Below are 24,844 nucleotides of genomic sequence, written 5' to 3'. Positions count from 1 at the left end.
ATATGAACAGTCGAAATCTATTCTTTCGGATTGAGTATAGTTGGTAAAAAGCGTGAAGGAATTCAATACATTTTTTGTGCAACAGCGAACTGACTGATATACACCAATTAAATGTAGGTTCTTGCTTGTTATGCTGCATTTCTCTTCAGGCAAATTATCATACTTGGATGCAAAAAGTACCGAGCACTGCCGTCCTTTCTACATGAGATATATGGATTCTAGTCCCAGAATGTCTGTCTTTCAAATACTCTAAAAGCATGTAAATAGGAAATGTTTTCATCTTAATATTATGATAATTTGAAAGAGATGTACTACTTAATGTAATTAATTAGCCATAGAAAGTTTCATTAGGATTATTAGAATGATCAAAGTTAATGTTGACAAAATTAATACCTGTTTCAGGCTTGATCAATTTGGCAGTCACCATCTTCATCATACAAAAGGTGAACAGAGAAAATCACTGAGCTTGTGCAGGAGCATATCGATAATCACAATTATTTCACAATGATACCTTTTGCTTTGAAAAGTGGAAAAAAGAACATGAATATCTTTAAATAGAGAAATCAAAAAGTGGTGTGATAGATTTATCAAACTTGCATATTGAGGTACTTCAAAAAATCACAGATTTTTGCTACTAGTGTAATCTGTATGTTTTCAATTTATTTTATCATTTCTCAATGAAAATACTTCACATATAACAAAGTAGACTGATACATAATATCCAGCTATAGGATGCACAATAAATTAATGTAAACATATACGGTGTATTATATGTACATGTGTTTGTGAGGGTAATATGTATATATATAATATATATGTGTATATATACATATTTATATTACTATATGTGTTCACTCGTTTGCTACAATTGGCGCCTCATTGATATTGTACGTCTTGTATATTAACCGAAACAAAGCAAAACAAACCAAAACAAGCAAAGTGTGTATCTATACAGAGATTTGTAGACTCCATAGAAATAATTCACAGATGTCCATGACACACACACACACACACATATATAACAGTAAAGTCACTTCACAAATATATATGTCAGAATGATCGAGGAGGCAGGAGGTGTCATTCTTCCATTCAACCGCTGCCTTTGTCAACCTCCAATAAGCCAGTTCGAGGTTAGCTCATGTGTACATGGGTACAATGACCTTTCTTCTTTCTCAGTAATTGATTAGGCACTCCATCAGTTTTCAAGCAACAAAATGCATTAGCTTGGCCGATGTAACAATTATGGAATTCATCAGTCATGTTCAAACAAAGGATTAACTTGCGTAGACAATGTGACCAGAATGATCCATCAACTGGCACTTTGGAAAGCATCTAATGGATTAACAATCAGCTTTGGATGGATTAACAATCATTTTCTATTGGTATTGCCAATTACTAATTTTGCTATCAGGTGGATGTGATGGCAAGCACCACTTATAAGGATTACTTGAATAATCATTACATCACAGATGAATTTAAAAACCAACATACTCTGCTGGTACAAATGACCTTTTTCTGTTCATGGTCAAAGTGGAACCCCGAATTGGCTTATTATGCATTGAACATGGAAACCTTGTACTTCATGCACGCTTATCTCTATGCAATGCGCGTACACATACCGTGAGACAAAAATACTGCGGAGCTGCTATTCCTTATTACAGTAATTCTATAGCAGCCCATCGCATCTCACTCCTGTTATCAGGAGATGTCAGTCCTAATCCTGGGCCCCTTGATAGAAGGTATACGCCGAGTGAATTACCTACACCTACTGCCTGCCAAACCTATGACTGCAACACCCTGCGATCGTTAGCACCTTCTACCACAGGAAAACGGTGTAAACTGGATGATAATATTTTGGATATAATAACTGGTCTCGGTATTACAAGGAAAGGAAAGCCTTATTGTGGAGGAAAAAGTATAAACAGATTGAATAGGCACTATATGACTCACCAGCAGACAAGTTCTCCTGCCTCTAGTACATCCAATTCCACAGCAAAGCAAAGTACTGAGCAATGTCATGAGAAAAAATTTCTGCGTCCTCAGTCAACAAAGAATATCTCCTTCTGCATGATGAATGCAAGATCACTGAAAAATAAACCTGCAGATTTCATTGATTTTGCAACTGAGAATGATCTTCATGTCATTGGTGTATGCGAAACGTGGCTGTCGCCAGATGATGTTGCTACGGTTGGTCTTCTTACTCCAAGTGGATTTTTATTCCGACATGTTCCACGTAAGCACAAGAGAGGCGGCGGTGTTGCAGTACTCATCCGGAGCAATCTGGAACATGAAATCATCAGCTCTTCATGCAACTATAACACCTTCGAGTTGATCCAGATTGAAATTCTGCATAAGACAAGGAATGTTCACCTAATGATAGTATATAGACCTCCTAATCCAAACCAATTCAAAGATTTCCTTGAAGAATTTTCTACTCTTTTGGATGAACAACTTCCATGGAGAAGTGACCTCATAGTATCAGGTGATTTCAACATTCAGATGGATCTACCTTCGCCTAATACCAAGAAGTTCACAGATCTGATGGCTAGTCATAATCTTCAGCAGCATATACAAGAAGCCACCCATTCCCGAGGGCATATACTTGATTTGCTCATGACAAGGCAAGATGATGTGACAACCGTCCAAAATATCAGGGTCTGTGAGGGCATGGAGCTACTTAGTAGCTCCATGGTGAGGGCATCTCTGACCACGCTGCCATAATGTGTGAAATCAACACTCCTGTCAAAATCTCCTACAAGAAAATGATATCAACCCGGAAAGTGCGATCAATCAACGTTGGTATGCTGCGTGAAGATCCGATGATGGAATCTATGCCTTTTATTTGCTCAAGTGCTGAAAATGTTGAAAAAGCTATTAGCAATTATAACTCTACTTTGTCGATGGTTCTGGACAAGTACGCCCCTATCCAGAAGCGCTGTATTACCCTTCGCCCAAACACTCAATGGTACAATGAAGAAATTGCAAGTGCGAAACTGCGTCGAAGGCAATTAGAAAGAAAATGGAGGAAATCGTTGTTAGAGATTGATAGGCAGTTGTATTGTAAACAACGTCAGTATGTCCGTTCACTACTCAGGAAAGCGAAAACTGAATATCACTCTAAACAAGTTAATGACTGTGGTAAAGACACGAAGAAACTCTTTCAGGTTGTAAACAAGCTTCTTGGCAGAAAACAAACATCCCCTCTACCTGAGCATGATTCTGACAAAGAGTTGGCTAACGAGTTTAATCGGTTTTTCGTTGATAAGATAGCGAATATACGCTTATCCTTACCATGTGTCAGTGTGATTAAAAGTGAAGCTGAAGTTGCAACTACTTCAAAATTAGACTCACTAAATCCAACGTCTGTAACTGAGGTTAAGAATATGATTATGAAGTCTCCAAATAAGTCATGTGAATTAGACCCTTTTTGTACGGATCTGATAAAAAAATGTGTATCAGCGACTGCCCCTGCCATTACGAGCATAATAAATGGCAGTTTTGCAGCAGGTGTTGTGCCAAATGAATTGAAAACAGCGGTGATATTTCCAACCCTCAAAAGACCTCATTTAGATAAGAACATGTTAAACAATTATCGACCAATTTCACACCTGCCATTTGTTAGCAAAGTTATGGAACGTGTTTCCTTTTCACGCCTACGAGACTACTTGCAGGAAAATGATTTTCTTGATAGTCACCAATCAGCGTATCGCCCTGATCATAGTGTAGAGACATTACTTACTGACCTAACTGATCAATGTTTGAGACAAATGGATGCTGGGAATATCACTGCTGTTGTTTTACTTGATATGTCGGCAGCTTTTGATACTGTTGACCATTCCATTCTCACCCAGACTCTCAGATCTGTTGGTGTCACAGGACTTGCATTAGAGTGGTTTCAATCTTACCTTGCCAGCCGTTCACAATATGTTAAGATCAATGACAGTAACTCTGATCCGGCTGCACTTACTTGCGGAGTCCCGCAAGGGTCTGTAGGTGGACCACTTCTATTCTCACTATATCTTTCAAGGATTAGACACATTTTTGAAAGACACGACATTCAGTATCACTGTTATGCAGATGATATACAAATATTTGTATCCTTTTCACCAACCAGGACTGAACTCACTGAAGCTGTAAAACGATTGGAATTATGTATTGATGATGTTAAGGCATGGATGGAAAGAAATGGTCTCAAATTTAATGACAGTAAGTCAGAATTTATTCTGATAGGATCCAAACAGATGTTGTCTAAGGTGAATTCTGATACATGTTTTGTTAGAATCGGCAATAGTAATATCAAGCCTTCGAACAAAGTTCGTAATCTTGGTGTTGTTTATGATGCAAATCTGACATTCAAAGACCACATTTTATATGTATCCCAATCTGTACGATTTCATTTGCGTAACCTGGGCTCAATTCGGAGATATTTAACTAGATCAGCAGCAGAAAAAACTGATGCATGCTCTTATTTCGTCTCGTCTAGATTTCTGCAATTCTCTGTTTTGCAGTCTTCCACAAAAAGAACTCAGTAAACTGCAACGTCTTCAGAATTGTGCCGCTAGATTACTTACTTTCAAGAAGAAAACTGTGCATACTACCCCAATACTTCGGTCCCTACATTGGCTTCCTGTTGAAAAACGTATTAACTTCAAGATTCTTCTTCTTGTTTACCGTACATTGCGCAAATTTGCCCCTGTCTACCTTCAAAATACTCTTCATCTTCACCAACCACCACGTAATCTACGTTCATCAAACTCGCTAAAATTACAGGTACCTCGAATCAAGCATAATTGGGGGGATCGGGCTTTTTCATATATGGGCCCAAAACTATGGAATGGCCTACCAAAATCTCTTAGAGAAGCATCTTCCATTGATAGTTTCAAAAAGAATCTCAAGACGTATATTTTTAATTTGAATTGACAATATTGTATGCCTGTATGTAATGTATGTGTACGTATATATTGTTTGTTGGTTTATTGTCTTATTATTTTCTGTGATACTGTTGTAACGTGACACAATATGTACTCTGTTCTATAGCGCCTTGAGTATCTTTTTTAGGTAGAAATGTGCGCTCTACAAGAGTCTCACTATTATTACTATTATCAGCGACTAGCGTACACGTGACCAACAACACTGCTCTTGAGCTGGATGAAACAATATTGGCGTGGTAAGGGCTCTAATAAGTTATGCTTGGATAATTCATTCATGCAGGCAATCAATCCGTATCAGAAAATATATAAAACTTGCAAAACTTGCTACATCTTTGAAGGTCAAGTATCTGAATTCCACTTCAGAGGGATCATATACAAACGTCCTTCTGCTTGGACCGAACGTTATCTTTTAAAACAAATTATAATCTGAGTGATAACTAGACCAAACATGGTCCATCCTGAGTGATTATATCTGATTTTTGATCTGATAAATCATATCTTGTTTACAAAACGTAACGTTACACAAGCTCTTGTTTTGTTTTTCCTCTATTGTATATAAATCACTGATTAACAGTTAATTGCATAACTATGGGCTTCCTACTCAAACATTCAAGAATTTCATTCAAGATTTCATTCCGCGAGTTTATGGAGGGGATACTGAAGTCGGCCATGGTATGACTGAGTGAAAATTATATTTCATAACGTCTATGTATTTCTATTACGCTTAGGTAATTTGAATGTGTGTGCGCGCATGTGTTTGTGTGTGCGTGTGTGTGTGTGTGTGTGTGTGCGTGTGTGTGCGTGTGTGTGATTGCAGCTGATTGACAAATTACTCTTCGTCGGTGTAAGCACGATTATTCAGTGCTTAGAGCAATAGCCATGATTAGAAACCATGGGCATACATAATACTAGGGTGGGGTTCGAATCCACGACCTCTCGATTGCTAGACAGGCGCCATGTGCACTGACCAAGCTTCTGCTCAATAGCCAGCGATAGTTCTCATCCCCCATAGCAGCGCGTACTGCATGCTTATGAATATTCATTATTTGTTCATGTCAATTAATTATTCATTCAAATTAAGTTCAGTATTATAGTCTTTATGATAGGGATGACGTGTGTCTAGCAATCAGGTGGTCGTAGGCCTACCCGAGTCTGTCTGTCCATGCTTCCATGACTCGCTGCCTATTTACATCGACGAAGGGAAATTATTTTGTCAATCACTTGCAATAACAATTACAACAACTCGATGTAAACAACAACAACAACAAATCATTAATATGAATAGATAAATTTTGTCACGTTGTCTCGGGTTGTTTCAAATACGAAGTATCGTTTACGCAGAAACTGTATATTCTGCGTCTTTAATCTTCAGACAAGAGGAATGCGCAAGACTATCAAATCATTATTTTGTTTACCAAGGTACTATGCAGCCAAGATGATGATTAGCAGAAAAGTTACGTTATATAGACTCTATCAATAATGCAATGCAGACCTACTACTAGTCGCATCGATAAGCTTTGATATATCCAATTCTAAGCAATAAATTTGTATTTAATGCGCGATCTCCCTTTTTATCTCTCTCCCTCTCCCCCCCCCCCAAAAAAAAAAAAAAAAAAAATCAGTATACATGACACACTACATGTAAGTGCAAAGATTGTCCACTGTACGCATAACTACCCGCTTGGTCATAGCAGGGATTTTTTTTTTTTTTATAAACTATATTTTACAGTATATTGGTAGAGGGAACGAAAGCTAGAAAAGTAAAACAGAATGACAAAACTCAACTCAAGTTGAATCTCAGGTATTGTTATTTTCCATACGTGTCAATCATAACCATGGAAGGTTTACAAAGTCTGAAATGTGAAAGTTGATTCTACAGCAGTGTCATAACAGAATTTAGTTCACTAACAGGAACACAAAAAGGGGGGGCTGTCTAAGCGTATGTTTTGTTTATTCGCTGTCTAATAACTGTTTCAAGTTCATGACGATTAGGGCACTGCTGATATTAAGATAGTGATTTATTCGTTTCAAAATACACACAGCAACGCAACACCAACGATCATCCCTCGACAAATGACGCGAATCACATCCGACGCTAATCAACCCTTCGTATGCTTCGATAAGTTCAGAAAACCCCATGGCCTTGTACACATTGTCCGAAGTCTCTGGTACAGAACGGATTTTGAAAAATGGCAAAACTAGCCCTTGATGTTTCAATGCATTGTTAAGGAACTTATAAATATAAGGCCGTTTGATTTTTCTAAACCGAGGAACATACAAAATCAAGAACAAATTGATTGATCGTATTAGGTGTGTGGCGCTTGGCATTGCTCTTTGTGAATTTAATTGAATTACTAAAACCGCACCGGTCTTACACTCGAGACACGGTGAACAGTTAAAACACGTTTATTTTCGTATTTCACTTGACATTGATGTTAGACATATAACCAAAACAAAATACAAACAAGAAAGATAAAAAATATAAAGTACGGTGGATTGTGACTAGAAAGGTTGCTTTTCTCAGTAAGATGTGAAACATGAATCAACCGTAAGAGCAAAGCTTGTAACAGCGGGTTCTAGGAACAAATACCAATGTGAATACGCTTTGCAATAGTTTCTACAAAAAGTACTGATGACATAACTATACAACTCTTCATAAAACAATGTCGATTAGTTCTGTCTGCAGGATATCCGTACGTCTTTCTGAGTTTCGGGGGAAGCGGTTGAACCTCCTCGCCACTCGAACCCTGAGTTTCGTCAACCCCCAGACGATGAGCATGTGGTATATGAAGATAAATGCCGCCATGCCGGCAATGGACCCGGCCGCCACCCCGGGGTTGCCGCTGTAGTCAAGAATCGAATAGATGGGCGGATGCCCTGTGGCCCAGTAGATGAGCGTGAAGGTGAGGTAGATGATGCCGTAGGTGGCAGGGTACACCACCTGTGCCACACGGCAGGGCGTGGCGACGAGACCGAGCTCGATGAGACTGAAGACTCCTGGAAAGAGGTGACACGTGAGGTCGAATAACCAGTCGACGTAAGCTGGATCGAAGAGGGCGCCCCAAAATACTACGAGTACTAACATCGTCCATGTCTGCACCACATTGTACAGGAGCCACTGGACCATGTAACGCACCCGGAACACTATGAAGGAACAACAGAGCATTGAAAACAATATTTTACATATTCATTAATTCAATATGGTTATATGCTTTTTGTCATTGTTTTGGGGTTCAGTTTTCTTTCTTTTCTTTCTTTCTGCAGGTCTAGAAGAGCGTACTTTAATCATGTTAGTACATTTATATCAAATCACATCAAATTCAAAATCTATTACATTTTTCTACATATCACACTATAGCAAGGTATGCAGATTAGATGACAATACAGTGACGTCAGTTTGTGAATATAATTCTTTTGAAATAGATATTCTTGTCCTTGCCATAAAAAGATGGTATAAACATGTTCAAAAGTGTTCGAACATGTTCCAAGTAAGTGGGTGAAAATGAATTCACATAGAGATATAGGCATGGGTAGAGATATAGATATACGTATAGAATAGATATAGGTGTACATATAGATATAGATATAGATACAGATATAGATATAGACAAATATATAGATGTATAGATATAGATATAGATACAGATATAGATATAGACAAAGATATAGATGTATAGATATAGATATAGATATAGATACAGATATAGATATAGACAAAGATATAGATGTATAGATATAGATATAGATATAGATACAGATATAGATATAGACAAATATATAGATGTATAGATATAGATATAGATACAGATAAAGCCTACAAGAATGGTGATGTTCTCTCATTCCCCTGGCAGACTTATCATTTTGATGTCTGCTTGATAAATTTAGTTCTCGTCCAAGATAAGAAGCGATTTCTTGGAAACTATTAGAGCGTTCTCCAAAACAGCCACCATATACTAATGTGTTAAGGTGGCCAGAGACACTCTATGTATCTATGCAGCCAATTGCTGTTTACTCTGAGACTAGTGAAGTACGAATGTGATGTTTCGTAAAATTGATATAATTTTATTCCTTTAAAACTTGCAAATACATTGTACCGACGTGCATATTTTAAAACATCAAACAACAACAACAAAACGAATTTCAAAGATCAAGAGATGGCAGAATGGAAACCTTCAGTTCACAGATCAGGATACCTATGTAATTTCAGACAAGACGATCTACTATTATGTTCTTGTAACAACTAAGTTTATGAAATACAAAAATTAGATAATAATGGTAGAGTGAAGTCGAGGCCTATGACTTGGGTAAAAATCAGAGGTTAAACCTTTCTGTGCTAACGAGTCAAAATGGCACAAATTTCACACACAAACCTATGGGCAGATTAAATGTGGCACACTAAGGGTTTATAGCAATGCCCTCATCAAGAGCAAACAACATAGTAACAGTCAAACTCAACGATAGCCTAGGATGTCTATTAAAAATAAAGAGAGAGAGAGAGAGGGGGGAGGGAGATAGTAAGGGAGCGACACAAGCAAGGTTGACAAGTGAGAATATAGAGTGTATGTACATAATGCATAATGAGAATCATTAGTCCATGTGTTGGCTCCAGTGCAGAAAAGATGAAAAGGAGAGGTTAATACATTATTACCGTCCAACAACTATTTATCGTTGCACCAAACTTTAGGACGCATCACACGTCTTCTTCAAGGTTTTGGAAGAAGAAAAAGAGAAAACCCCATGATTCGTTGAAAATTTGGTGCAACGATCAAAAGTTTTGGGATATATATATATGTATATATATATATATATATATATATATATATATATATATATATTGTGTGTGTGTGTGTGTGTGTGTGTGTGTGTATATAATGTGTGTGTGTGTGTGTGTGTGTGTGTGTGTGTGTGTGTGTGTGTGTGTGTGTAAATTATACATAGTGAATGTCAGGAAACAATATTCAAAGGAATGGTTTGATATTTACCACTCGTTGCCTCTCGCGTCACGAGATATTTCTTGAGGATGATGTCTGCCACCAAATTCGTCAGCGCAAAGACATGGTAGATCACGAAAACCGTGTATGTCCAGTCGGTCATGTAGATGTAGAATCTAATGTCGAGCACCTTAATCCATAGGTAAAGCTCATATCCGAAGAAGTATCCGGTAACTACTATCCGGTAGATGAGGAGGACTATCCAGTGAAGGGCCCACTGACAAAGCGACAAAATGATTTTTATTTGGTTTGAGTTATGTTGAGTGTAGATGTTCCCATAATCATGAAACCACCTCACAAATCAAAAAGCAGAAGGTAACACCCATACAAAGAATATTGATCTGTTCGTATTGACTGTACAGATACGATTGTAATAAACAGAATAGGTAGATATCAGAGTATAAAAGTGAAAATCACGAGGTCAGTACACTGTATGTGCATCTGTATGCGATTGGTGTGTTTTTGCGCATGGAAGTGTTTGTAGGTGTGCATTTTGTGTGACGTCTGTGTATTTCTGAGTCTATCTGTTTATGCTAGGTCTAATGACACCAGTATAAGCATTCCTTATCCGTATTTTTTATGAATCGGGAACTACACTTTCTGTGCGCCTTTTTCCCCCAAGTCCAATGTGGATGACAACAATGCAATATCATGATTATTGCAGTAGCCATGGAAACGACAAGCTAATCAACAGTTTGCATATCAATCCCGCCAATGGCCAATGCTTAACTGTGTTATGCAAATGCATGCTAATTTTCTCGATAAAACGAGGCCGAGTTGGCAACACATACCAAAATGTTAATCAATGGATCATATTACCTGGTCCCGTGTCAAGTCTTCAAAGTTGGTCGAGGACAAGCCGAAATCCCTCAGAGAAATGGTGCAGCACTCCTTGCATTTATTGACCATGTTGGTACCGTGTACATTACTTTACTGCCGAAAAAAATAATGGGAGTCCCAGGTATGATTTCTGTGAGTATTGCGTCCAGAAATGAAGTTAGACAGCCGCGTCTTCAAAATAAAATCTCATGACGAAGGAATACCAAGTGCCGTCCTCCAAGGTCTGTGGTCGAGTTTGCTGCGGCCATGATTGGACCATGTGCCAGTCTCATTCACACTTCGCCTTACGGACATGGAATGTTTCTATATCACTAGCCTTTGACTATATCTGATGTCAAGATATACTTGATCTGAAACATTTACAAGCCAAAGGTGTTTTAATTGTCAACGATTGCTGAAGTCAAATTCACAGAGCTCTCCCTAAACGGTAGCAATCTTGTCATTCGTAGGCATGAAACGACGTGGATGTATGCTGCTTGACGTGAAGATAAAGTCCATCACAGTCCATTTTAGAGCATTAGCGTCAAGTCTTAGCTGGATTACTTAATGATCAACAAACAAATACAACCGTCGCACTTTGAACCGCAAGTGCAATTTGTACCCGGCAATTATTACGGATGGTATGCAGTTCAGACTCCTGTTTATAGCCTCAAAGAATGAAAATGAGTCCTCCTGAAGCATTCAGAAATACGCCTTAGAGCAGAGGGCGGACTCTCAGTACCAAACCCAAATTAAATGATAAAGATCTAGTATACAAATTATCTAATTTATCTCTCCCCTTATCTCTCTCTTTCTGTCTCTTTCTCTCTCTCTCTCTCTCTCTACCTCTCTCTACCTCTCTCTTTCCCTCTCTTTCATAAAACATCCAACGGTTTGGAGCATGGTTTCAACATTGGAGCTCAAATATCAGTTTTCAATATTTTGAATGACCATTATTACTATGTTCAATTTCACTTAAAGAGTCTTTACATATACTCGTGATATAACGAGAATTTTTTTTTAATCGTCAATTGCCTCAGATGTTTTTTTTTTTAACAACTAGAATCCTCAAATATATTCTCTTCAATTCAATTCAATTTAATTATTCAATTCAATTCAATCCAATTCAAATCAATTCAAAATGATTTTATTTCCATATAAAGTAATGCAAAATAATATACATAATGCTCACATATAAGTACACAATATTAGAAGGAAGTCACCCGTAAAGTCACCCGTAACTCATTGAGAGATTCATTTTATGGAATCTTCCGTAACTCATTGGAAGATTCAATGTATGTAAGCTAAATATGATTTCAATTACGTAAATTGGTTTTTACATTTTCACTGTTTGTATACCCGAATCAAAGTGTGTGAGCATGTATATTGTCAAGTTATAGAGTTGTCTAGATGAAAAGTTTGTACAAGTCGCATAACGTGGTTAAGTCAGTAGAGGCATTCTACATCTACCGATCGGATGTATTTGGATGTATTTCCACATGTTCATTATTGGTCATTATGCTCCTATTCATCCAGCTCGAAAGCTCTTGATCTTGTGCCAAGAGTTCTATGTATTATGGCTACGATTGGGGTTTTTAGATATTGAGAGATGAGAGCCTTTAAACCGTACCTTTCTTTTTCAACCATAGATTACGATTGTGATTGAATTTCTTTTCTGACGATTGCCCATCAAGACGGCATTTGTTGCTGACGGTCATTTCAGCATTTGATGTGGTGAGATAATAAAGGCACTTCCTATCACAACAGCATATCTTTTCTTATTAGTGATGGAGAAGAGTTTGATGCAATCGCAATTTTCTGAATGTAAATTCAACACGATAGAGACAAATCATGACTGTGTTATGTCGCGCCGTGAATTGGAATGTGTCTCTAGTTTCTTTCTGTTAGCTCAAATAATTAATGTTGATATCAAGTCAAATGATCAATTGTTTTTACTTAAAAATGCAGCTATATGTCCAGTCCTATGGCCTACACGAAATAGAGAAAATTAGGATTATAGCCTGAACAAAAATCATCGAGATGTGTTTGCGATGGCTTTTGTTCTCTTACTTAAACAATTTAAAGCTTCATTTTTATCTGCTAATATAATTTCGATCGGAAAGGCATTAAGGACGCATGAGCGTTGTAAAATACCAACAAATAATCCTTCACATTTTTTTTTAGATTAAGACAAATAAGCAAGACGATAACAAGATAACTTTGCTAGTTGCGTAACTGCTGGTTTTATTGTGTCCATTGTTTCAATTATAAGCAATACATTTGCATAAATAAATGATGTTAAATAAGCAAGCTTCGTGCGTAAAATTCTGACAAGCTGGCTTAGTATCGATCACAATTGCTCTGACGTGTGTCACTTCGTAGGGATTGTTAATTTTATACTAATTTCAAGTGACTAGTTTTCATCATCTTTTATTACAGCGTCGCATCATCCCTCAGTATATAAAAAATACCTCGGATCTGGTTCTCTTTTTGTTACCTTTTGCGGTAAACACATTTACCGTCTATCCAGAATTTGCTACTTGAAAGAATAATACTAAAAAGAATACATTTAGAGGTTATCAATTCGTGTCAGTAAAAACGACAGATAAGAGTTCATTTTCTTTCATCTAACCAACTCACATATTGCCTAACATCACTGCATTGAATAAAAATTCTCAAGCTTTTTGATATCAAGAGAAACTTAATGTTAAGCCCTGTACCACAATACTGTATAGTGTCTCCCCTCTCAACGCTGATACCTTCCAGGAGACAGAGGGTGAAAGAATCGGAATGGAGTGGGGTGCAAAACATCACTCCTCCAGACTCGGCGGGTACACGCATTCTGCAGGGTGTGGCACTTCGTATGGAGCCTTTAGCTGACCCGTGAACCCGTGTAATGCCAGGTACTCCCGAACTTCGAAGTCGTACAGCTGGTAGTACTGGGCGGGGTCGCGACTGAGTACGTAGAGTTGGTTCGCGTCCTGTCCGCCCGTCACCAGGCTGTACTGGTATTTTGACTCCACCGTAGGGCCAAGCTTGAACACCCAGTCTTGAAGAGAGATTGATAAGATCTTTGAAAGCAGTGGCCCACTGTAATTTTCTTCATTATCCCTCTCTCCTCCTCCCACCCCCCCCCCCTTTCTCTCCCTTTCACTCTTGAGTCCTCTCCATCCCATATCCTCCTCTCTCTTCTGCTCCTTCTCTATTTTTATTTCCCTTCATCTTTCTTACGCTCCTATTACCATTATTTTATGTCGCCTTGATTCTTATTTTTTTTCTTTGTGTGTTTATGTTTCCTTTATCTCTGAGATAATCGTCGACATCTCACCCATTTTGTACGAATATAGTAAATCCATCATCAAGATTACGATCAGCTGTCGTAATCAAGCATAAACAATTCTCTAATACTTTTATAGCATGTAGAGAAGTTGCTCTGTTCTTATTGTTCTTGTTGCTTTGTAAATCAATTTCTTCAAGCCTGATATCGTTGTCTTATCAATCCTACTACCTCAAACAACACTATTGTTGTGATAAATATATCTTCTTCATCGTCAATCACTGATTTTACATCAGGAAGTGTGTACCAGCTCTTATCATAAACACATGGTCACTATAGACGTTTCCCGAAACCCATTCCTAAAACCCACACCAAAATTTTGATCCTCAACGTCACCCAATATCTGAGTGTGTCGAAAAATAATGAGCTATTATTTTCCAGTCATCATTGAACTGTAGGTGGCGCTTGAGCTATTGAGAATACAAACACCTTGGTGAAAAGATAGGAGTACTATCATGTTAGATCATAATCCTGAGGTGTTTGTTTGTTTGTATGTTTTTCACTATGGTGTTAAGTTTGTGTCAAGGCAGCAGACGCCTTCATCACAGAAAGTGAAAGAAACATTTTGGTTACTAATAAGTTGCAGGATTCTTTCGATCTCAAAAATGTAAGATATCAAGGAGACAAATAATACGTACAATCTCCTTCAGTAGGTACGCCATCCAGTGCCACCTTGAGGCGCCCAGGAATTTCCGGGTCGGGAATGTACGCATAACCCCTGATCCCATCCGTGTAGCCCTCGTCCAGTCGATAGTTGGCGTTGTATACGGTGACGTGTGTCTCGTTGACGAGCGTGTCTGAGGCAGATTGATATGTGTTTAAAGATTCAATTTATTCTATGAAACTGTGTGTATAGACAAAGGGTTTGATAAAAGTATGTGTATGTCACCTGTGAAACAACCGAACCGTTAGCCTTATCTGAATGGATGATGCTAATTGTCGAGCAGGAATTTTCTAGCTTGAATTAACTCCTCAAATTCATCTCTGAAATCATCATCAACTAAAACAAAAATATTATTAGTACCAACATCTCTTCGAATACTCCATAAATGCTTTAATCACAGTATCAGACGTTCAATGCACAATTGTTTTATGCCCGAAAAATACCTTTGCGTTATTACTGATCAGCAACTTATCTAAAGGCGTCTTTAAAAAAAATAATTTCATACGTCACATCTATAATGACGAAAGTTAAAATCAGAGCTTGGAGAGATGAAACGCTGTCATAAAAGCAACCCTTGAAATGTCATTTACTGATTTATATACGATTTCATACATTCATTTATCTATTTATTTAGTTATTCATCTATTTGTTTATTCGTTTATTTAGGCAAGAGGAGCAAAGGGAAGAAGAAGAACAATGAAGAAACGAAACGACAAAGACAAGAAAGAAAAGAAAGAGAAAGGACAAAAGTGATGTTATACTCACAGTCAGCCGTCCCACAGTCTGGTTTCCCTTCACGTCCAGTAAATAAATCGGAGTAGGTGTTTGTCAAAACCTACGAAAACGACATCAATGGATTATTTTGAGAGAGATCAGAACTGGTAAGTTTTCCCCGTTTGAAATAATATGTACTTTGAAAGTGATATCGACCGATGAACCTTAAAGACAGTATGGGGGAAGTAATGAGGGAGTTGTAATCGATTCAGCGCCACATACGTAGTATATGTCATATATGTAGTTACGTAATATTCACACTCATCTCTACATGCAAACTGAAAAGGGAGCATTTTATCATATCATGGTGACATTTTCATATAACTTATTCATTTCATCAATTTGTTTTGATGTCACAAGAATTAACATGCTTCTTGGTGCACTTTAAATGAAGAAGATTAGTACCTCACCCTTGTTTAAACTTGGACTTCTGCAACTATCTGAACTTTTTACCCTTGAGTGGGATTTTTTTTTTCAAGGAATCATACTTAAGACATCAGCTGATAGTGTTACCTTATAAGCTTGTATTCTACCACGGTTCACTGTGAAGAAATGCTCTTTACAACATGTACACCACCAATGTATCATAATGTTCCATATGCACCTTCTTCATCTCTCCAACACACATCCACACACATACACTTTGTATGTTCATTGTATGACTTCAATAAAACTTAAATTCATTTATGATACATTGTGAAATAGGATTTATTTATTTATTTATTATATGCATATATAGATCTATGTGCACACACATATATATTTCTTCATTTATTTATGTATATGTGTGCATATATATATATATATATGTATATGATATTAACATAATTATACATATACATTACATCCACACACATGTATGTATACATACTGTAACAAATAAAGACAGAATAAACTGACCAGAAAGAATATAAATTATTAGTGGAAAAGTGAGCAAAGAAAATGGGATTCCATCGGGATTCGAACCCGAGACCTCCGGATTGCTAGACCGGTGCTCTACCGACTGAGCTATAGAAAGCCCTAGTGCAGTGTTCGTCCCAGAAACCCTTAATTCTCAATGCTCGGGTGGTCAGAAGCTATAGCAGTGTGTTTGTGTGTGACACACACGCACACACTTGAACCTGGCATAAACCCGAAGGATAATTCAACTTGGGGATAAATGCGAGGGATCACCGAAGTGATGCAGCTTTTTGAGTTTGTAACAAATAAAGACAGAATAAACTGACCAGAAAGAATATAAATTATTAGTGGAAAAGTGAGCAAAGAAAATGGGATTCCATCGGGATTCGAACCCGAGACCTCCGGATTGCTAGACCGGTGCTCTACCGACTGAGCTATAGAAAGCCCTAGTGCAGTGTTCGTCCCAGAAACCCTTAATTCTCAATGCTCGGGTGGTCAGAAGCTATAGCAGTGTGTTTGTGTGTGACACACACGCACACACTTGAACCTGGCATAAACCCGAAGGATAATTCAACTTGGGGATAAATGCGAGGGATCACCGAAGTGATGCAGCTTTTTGAGTTTGTAACAAATTCTGTCTTTTTGAGTTTGTAACAAATTCTGTCTTTATTTGTTACAAACTCAAAAAGCTGCATCACTTCGGTGATCCCTCGCATTTATCCCCAAGTTGAATTATCCTTCGGGTTTATGCCAGGTTCAAGTGTGTGCGTGTGTGTCACACACAAACACACTGCTATAGCTTCTGACCACCCGAGCATTGAGAATTAAGGGTTTCTGGGACGAACACTGCACTAGGGCTTTCTATAGCTCAGTCGGTAGAGCACCGGTCTAGCAATCCGGAGGTCTCGGGTTCGAATCCCGATGGAATCCCATTTTCTTTGCTCACTTTTCCACTAATAATTTATATTCTTTCTGGTCAGTTTATTCTGTCTTTATTTGTTACAAACTCAAAAAGCTGCATCACTTCGGTGATCCCTCGCATTTATCCCCAAGTTGAATTATCCTTCGGGTTTATGCCAGGTTCAAGTGTGTGCGTGTGTGTCACACACAAACACACTGCTATAGCTTCTGACCACCCGAGCATTGAGAATTAAGGGTTTCTGGGACGAACACTGCACTAGGGCTTTCTATAGCTCAGTCGGTAGAGCACCGGTCTAGCAATCCGGAGGTCTCGGGTTCGAATCCCGATGGAATCCCATTTTCTTTGCTCACTTTTCCACTATACATACTGTACATACATATAGGGCCTATACATTAGGAAATCACTAAGTTCGAATAAGAAATGATAAGAATTTTCTTAAAGGGATGGTACAGTATTGATAGAGATGAGAATCGGGCTTTTAACTTTTTGCGAGATACCAAGAAAACACTTATGATATAGTACAGAGCATATCATTTTAAGAGGAATCCAAAGTTTTTTTGATGAAAATCGAGTTTGGAATGACTGAAACATCCAAAAACAAAGTAAAACAAAGCAATCGTAATAAACTGTGGGTCCCACACTTTTTTAGAATCGCTCTTTTTTGGATATCTCGGCCATTTCAAAACCAATTTTCATCAAACAAACGTTGAATTCCTCATAGAATTAAGTGCTCTTTCATATTTCATAAGAGGTTTCTCATTATTTCACAAAAAAAAAAAAAAATTATAAACCTGAAATTAGGTCTCAACCAAAACTATACGATCCCTTTAAGCTGTCAACAAATGCAATATATAGCTATACCCATTTGGCTATTGAATATCATCCTTGCGTCATCTTTTTTCTGTTTTTTTTTTTTTTTTTATATAAACGCGTCAAAGTGATGACGTAACATTTCATGAATGACTTTACCTGATACCACCTTCCGACGTACTGCTCAGGAATCAGCCTGGATACCGTATGAATCGCGTTCCCGCTCGCAAGTAAACACAGAGTCAGAAAGCATAGAACCTGGGCTCTGGTGGTCGCCATTTTGTACAGAGTTGCCTTGCTCGAGTTATGCTTTACGGTGCTCTTTGACCAATGGTGGCAGAAGCAATTAAATTATACATGTATAAGATCCCTCTTCTGGGCAGGATGTAGAGCATTTGTTGACATCACAATCAGTCGCATTACTTAAGCCGGCAGAAGCCATTGGTGGAGGAGATAAGCTCAAAGATAAGCGAATATAAGGTGACCACGATTATATCACTATTGACTGGGTATTTGGCAGACAATGTATTGTTGTAAGAGTTTTGTAATATGAATAATTCTAATTCTAACTAAACTAACTTACTGTTTGATTTATTGCTATGTCAATTTTACGTAAGCTCACACTGTTAGTCTTTGGACGTTTTGATGAGTGACAATAAAAAACAAATTGAATCTTGAATCTGAATCTAATTTCAGTAACTGCGCATAATATCATCTTACATTTGATAGTTTTTGGATAAATCTTAATGTTCATAATGTGAGTGTACATGTATTTTAATCACTACTTTTGCTTGTAAATGAAACGATTGATCCTCCTGGGCCCCGTTGCAAGAAAGTTGCAATCAATTGCAAATAATTGCTTATTTTGAAACAACCATTCTGATTGGCTCAGGGTCTGCCCTATTAAGAAGACATGCATGCAACAATGATTTTGATTGCCCAGTGACAATCAGTTGCAAGTTGCGTTTAAACGCACACACACACACACACACATTTGACAATACCGAGCAGAAAGGAGGAGCATCTTTGGATGACGGAGTTGAACCTAACAATCAATACCAAAGTCTGTTCAAATGACAGTTCAGGCAGTTTTACTGTTAACCCGTTTCCTACGACATTCGTTGTTCCCATATGTTTTATACAAGACACCGGAGGTTTTGCCGTTTTGTTAAATCTTTGTACAAGTATATTCACAAATCGACGTGTACATGAGCTGGGTACGAAATTGTCCTAAGGGAAAGCCAAGTTGTCTTATTGTCAATTGTTTTGATCCAAAGCCATATAAAAAAGAAAATACTCAAGACAGTCAGTGATATTAAACATCGAATTCTCATACGTTCCATCACTCTAAAATCTCTTGTAATAAGGCATAACCGTGGAATAAGTGCAGTCAGTTAAGTGTCCTTTTTTTAACATGATATCTATTCAATAAATACAGGTCCCGTTGCATAAAACATAGTAACTGTACAATTAATGGTAGCTCTGTAACCAATAGTTTACTACCATAGCAACAAAGTGTCACAGCCAATTAAAGCCACGGACTCACTGATGTTGACTATCACTATTGATTGCAGTGTTGCCATTGATAGTGAAGTTACCCTTATAAGTATGAAAAGTGAAATGTTGACAGTATATGACATCGTCCCAAGTGAGGAAAAGATGCATCTCTCAATATAATAATCATTGTCTTATTGTATTACTGTCCAATTCCTGTCATCTACTACATAATACGTAATATTCATTCTTCAAACTTCAAACTGAAAAAAAAAAAACCCTGATGGGACTATTGTTAATTTTCTGTTTTTCAGGAATGTTTATTCAGATCTACCATGCCCACACAACAAAACAAACTTAGCCATAACCCTTTATCAAACCACTCATGAAGCTGTTCTGAACAATAGTTTTTGGTGTCTGCTCAACCTCAATACAACCTCATGTGCTTTGCACTGCTACAATTTAAACTGCGTGGGAGCCTAAGAGCTTCGTGAATTGAAATTTGTATTTACTTTCTTTCTTTCTTTACCACAAAAGATTATTAATGTTTACATCAAGTCAAATGACCACCTTTGTTTCGACTTAGAAAGGCAATGTCCAGTCCTAAGGCTTGTAGACGAGCAGTCATCTCAAAGAGGAAGTGGGATTGTAACCTGAGCAAAAAATCTTTGAGATGCGTTTACCATGATTTTTCTTCTCTTAATTAAACAAGACTATTTAAATCTTTATTTTGATCTGCTAATACCATTTTGATCTGTAAGGTATTAAGGAACATTGTAAAATACCAACAAGTAATCCTTCAAATTTTGAAATTAAGACAAAGACACAAGATGATTGCAGTATTTGCTAGATGCGTAACTGCTGGTTTTATTGTTTCCATTCTTTCAATTGCAAGCAATACATTTGCATAAATAAATGATGTTAAATAAGCAAGCTTCATGAGTAAAATTCTGACAAGCTGGTTAAGTGTTGATCATAATCACTCTGACATGTGTCATTTCGAAGGGATTGTTAATTTTGTACTAATTTTAAGTACGCACTTTTCGTTATTTTTGTATAAAACGTCGCATCGTCCCTCAGTATATAAATATACTTCGGATCTGGTTCTCTATTTTTTTACCTGCGGTAAACATTTTTACCGTCTATCCAGAAATTGCTGTTTGAAAGAACAATGATATGCTAAACATGACTACATTTAGAGGTTATCAATTCGTGTCAGTAAAAATAACAGATTAAGTAAAGAGTTTATTTTCTTTCATCTAACGAATTTCACATATTGCCTGACATCATTGCATTGATTCAAATATTTGCAAGCTGTTTAATTTAAAGATCAACTTAATGTTAAGCCCTGTACTGCAATACGGCAGTATCTTGCGTCTCAACGCCGATACATTCCAGGAGACGAGGGTGAAAGAATCGGAATGGAGTGGGGTGTAAAACATCACTCCTCCGGACTCGGCGGGTACACGCATTCAGCAGGGTGTGGCACTTCGTATGGAGCCTTCAACTGACCGGTGAACCCGTGTAACGCCACGTACTCCCGCACTTCGAAGTCGTACAGCTGGTAGTACTGGGCGGGGTCGCGACTGAGTACGTAGAGTTGGCGCGCGTCCTGTCCGTCCGTCACCAGGCTGTACTGGTATTTTGATTCCACCGTAGGGCCAAGCTTGAACACCCAGTCTTGAAAAGAGATTGATAAGATGGTTGAAAAAGGTGGCTCACTGTGATTTTCCACATTCTCCCTCTCTCTTCTCTCCCTCTTTTCCCTCTTTAGTCCTCTTCACCCAATATTCTCTTCTCTCTTATTCTGCTCCTTCTCTGTCTTATTTCCCTTCATCTTTCTTACGATTGCTATCATTATTTCTTCCGTCGCCTTGGTTCTTATCTTTTTTTATTATATGATTATGTTTTCTTTGTATTAACATAGCTAATCCATTATGACAGCTGTCGTAATCCAGTGTAAACTCTCGAATATTTTCGTCGCATGTGAAGAAGCTGCTCTGTTTTGGTTGTTTTGTAAACCAGTTTCAGCTGGCCTATAACTACCTCCAACAACACTATTGTTGTGATTACTATACCTTCTTCGTCATCATCACCGATATTACATCAGGAAGTGCCCAACAGCTCTTTTAATAAACACACAATCAATAGACGTTTCCTGAAAACCCATTCCTGAAACCCACATCAAAATCTTGATCCTGAACGTCACCCACATACACACCCGTCCGTCCCAATATCCTTGTGTTGGAAAAGGAGCTATTATTTTCGAATCATCATTGAACCGTAGGTGGCGCTTGAGCTACTGTAACTATAAACACCTTGTGAAAAGATAGGAGTGCCACATCAATTTTAGATCATAACCGTGAGGTGTGTGGGTTTATTTGTGTGTGTGTGTGTGTGTGTGTGTGTGTGTGTGTGTGTGTGTCATTATGCAACGGAAAAGTTTGTGTCAAGGCAGCAAACGCTTTTACCACAGAAAGTGAAAGAAACATTTTGCTTACTAATAAGTATCAGCATTCTTGCGATCTCAAACATTGTAAAAACGTAAGATATCAGGGAGAATATGCACTTACAGTCTCCTTCAACAGGTACACCATCCAGTACCACCTTGAGGCGCCCAGGGATTTCCGGGTCGGGAATGTACGCGTAACCTCCGAGCCCATCCGTGTAGCCCTCGTCTAACCGATAGTTGGCGTTGTACACGGTGACGTATGTTTCGTTGACGAGCGTGTCTGAAGGCAGATATGTACATGATTATAATCCATTCTATCTGAGACTGTTTGTAAACACAGGGTATGATAGAAGCATGTTCATGTCCCCTAGGGAACAATGGAACCGTTAGCCCTATCTGGATGGATAACACTAATTGTCGACCAAGAATTTTCCTGTTTAAAGTGATTCCTTGAAATTAATCTCTGAAATCATCATCAACTTAAAAAAAAAAAAGATTGTACCAATATGTCTTCACTTAATAAATGTTTTCATCACAATATCAGACGTTCAACACACAGTTTTTTGATGCTATAGGAAAATACCTTTGCATTATTATTGATCAGCACTATCTAAAGGCATCTTCCGAAAACTAATTTCATATGTCACAACATAATCACGAAAGTTCAAGTCACGGCTTGGAGAGATGAAACACTATCATTGAAGCACCACCAGAAATGTTCTTTACTTATTCTATTAATTGTATACATTTTTATTTATTCAGGTAGTTAGTTGGCTAGTTATGTATCTATTCATTTGTTTGTTTGTTTGTTTATACATTTATTTATATACACAGAGAGAAAATATTACATATTATCCTTGTATGTTTCCCTGTGTTGATGATATAAAAATAAAGGGTGTAGGGCATTTATTGTTAAAGATAATCACAGAAAGATGACGTTACCCAAGAGGAGCAAAGGGGAAAAGAATAAACAAAACGGCATGAAAGAAAGGAAACAAAAAATAGAAAGTGATATCATACTCACAGTCAGCCGTCCCACAGTCTGGTTCCGCAACACCAGTGAAGAAATCGGAGTAGGCGTTTGTCAATACCTACGAAAACAACATCAATGGATTATTTTGAGAGGGATCAGAACTCATAAGTTTTCCCCGTTTGAAATAATCTATATGTTCTTGGAAATGATATCGACCAATGAACTTTGAAGACACTATGGGGGAAGTAATGAGGGAATTGTTATCGACTCAGTGCCACATACGTAGTATAATTATGTCATGTATGTAGTTACGTAATATTCACACTCATCTGTACATGCAAATTGAAAAAAGAGCATTTTATTATATCAAGGTCACATTTTCATACCACTTATGAATTTCTACAATTTGTTTTGATGTCACGAAGCACTTTGAATGAAGAAAACTAGTACCTCACCCTTGTTTCAACTTCGACCTCTGTAACATATGATGCCTTTCTATTTTTTTTTTACCCTTGAGTGAGAAAATTCTTTCTTCAAGCAATCATACATGCGACATCATCTGGTAGTGTTTTGTCTCGGTTCACTGTGAAGAAGTGCTCTTTACAACATGTACATGCCATCAAAATGAATGTATCATGCGGTTCCATTATATGCATCTTCTTCACCTCTCCAACACACATGATACTTTGCATGTATGAAGTGATAAACGATACATTCATTTATGATACATTATGCAATACATATCATACATTTTGTGTGTGTGTATTTGTGTGTGTATTTGTGTGTATATATTCATACATAAAGAAATCACAAGTTTGAATAAGACTTTACATTTAAACTTTCAACTTAATAACTTTACCCATTTAGCTATCAACTATTATTCCTGCATCCTCGTTTTTAATGAAGGCGTCAAAATGATGATAGAAAAATAAATTCCATGAATGATTTTACCTGATACCATCTTCCGACGTACTGCTCAGGAATCAGCCTGGATACTGTATGAATCGCGTTCCCGCTCGCAAGTAAACACAGAGTCAGAAAACAAAGAACCTGGGTCCTGGTGGTCGCCATTTTGTACAGAGTTGCCTTGCTCGAGTTATGCTTTACGGTGCTCTTGGACCAATGGTGGAAGAAGCAATGTATAAGATCCCTCTTCTGGGCAGGATGTAGAGCACTTGTTGACATCACAAATCAGTCGCGTTACTTAAGCCGGCAGGAGCCATGGGTGGAGGAGATAAGCTCAAAGATAAGCGAATATAAGGTGACCACAATTATATCACTATTGACTTGGTATTTGGGACACGATTGTTGCTTTAAGAGTTTTGTAATACAAATAAATCTAATCAATTTGTTGTATTTCAGTAAATGCGCATAATACCATCTTACATTTATTGGTGGTTTTGGATAAATCTAGATGCTCATGATGACAGGGTAAATATTTTAACCGCTGTTTTTGCTTGTAAATGAAACGATGGATCTTACTGAGCACACACACGCACACACACACACACACACACACACACACAAACACACAACACCGAGCAGAACAAATCAATGCAAGGAGGAGCATCTTTGTTTGCGGAAGAATGGTTTCACTGTTAACCCGTTTCTTACGACATTCTCTATTCCCGTATGTTTTTCAAATGACACCGGAGGTTCTAATTGACGTTTGTTTTAATGTATGTAGACATGTTCAAGAATCAACATGTACATGAGCTGGGTTCGAAATAGTCATAATGCACAGCCAAAATGAACCTACTCAAGACAGCCATTGACA

At 37.7% G+C, this 24,844-nt stretch overlaps 3 protein-coding genes and 2 non-coding genes across 5 annotated transcripts; 2 read left to right on the top strand and 3 right to left on the bottom strand.

The window, feature by feature from the left end:
• Positions 1–7,584: 7,584 nt before the first annotated feature.
• LOC140232138 (protein rolling stone-like) lies at positions 7,585–10,831 on the bottom strand. Its single transcript, XM_072312284.1, has 3 exons — positions 10,742–10,831; positions 9,914–10,139; positions 7,585–8,075 (listed from the first exon to the last, which is right to left on the bottom strand). Exons 1-3 carry the CDS (start codon positions 10,829–10,831, stop codon positions 7,585–7,587), a joined length of 807 nt encoding a protein of 268 aa, XP_072168385.1.
• A 2,720-nt stretch (positions 10,832–13,551) lies between these two features.
• Positions 13,552–18,427, bottom strand: LOC140232137 (outer membrane lipoprotein Blc-like). The gene is made up of 4 exons (XM_072312283.1): positions 18,308–18,427; positions 15,508–15,577; positions 14,717–14,875; positions 13,552–13,790 (listed from the first exon to the last, which is right to left on the bottom strand). The coding sequence occupies exons 1-4, from the start codon at positions 18,425–18,427 to the stop codon at positions 13,552–13,554; spliced, it is 588 nt and encodes a 195-aa protein (XP_072168384.1).
• On the top strand, positions 17,272–17,346 carry Trnaa-agc (transfer RNA alanine (anticodon AGC)). The gene has a single exon. It is a non-coding gene; the product is annotated as a tRNA-Ala (tRNA).
• Positions 17,598–17,672, top strand: Trnaa-agc (transfer RNA alanine (anticodon AGC)). The gene has a single exon. It is a non-coding gene; the product is annotated as a tRNA-Ala (tRNA).
• Positions 18,428–21,083: 2,656 nt separating the features above from the next.
• LOC140232135 (outer membrane lipoprotein Blc-like) lies at positions 21,084–24,138 on the bottom strand. The gene is made up of 4 exons (XM_072312281.1): positions 24,019–24,138; positions 23,119–23,185; positions 22,216–22,374; positions 21,084–21,322 (listed from the first exon to the last, which is right to left on the bottom strand). The coding sequence occupies exons 1-4, from the start codon at positions 24,136–24,138 to the stop codon at positions 21,084–21,086; spliced, it is 585 nt and encodes a 194-aa protein (XP_072168382.1).
• Between the last annotated feature and the right edge of the window lie 706 nt (positions 24,139–24,844).

The sequence above is a fragment of the Diadema setosum genome, chromosome 8, assembly GCF_964275005.1.
Source record: "Diadema setosum chromosome 8, eeDiaSeto1, whole genome shotgun sequence".
Taxonomy (NCBI): Eukaryota; Metazoa; Echinodermata; class Echinoidea; order Diadematoida; family Diadematidae; genus Diadema; species Diadema setosum.
Note: the sequence above shows the minus strand (reverse complement) of the source record. Positions and strands in the feature narration are given on the sequence as shown.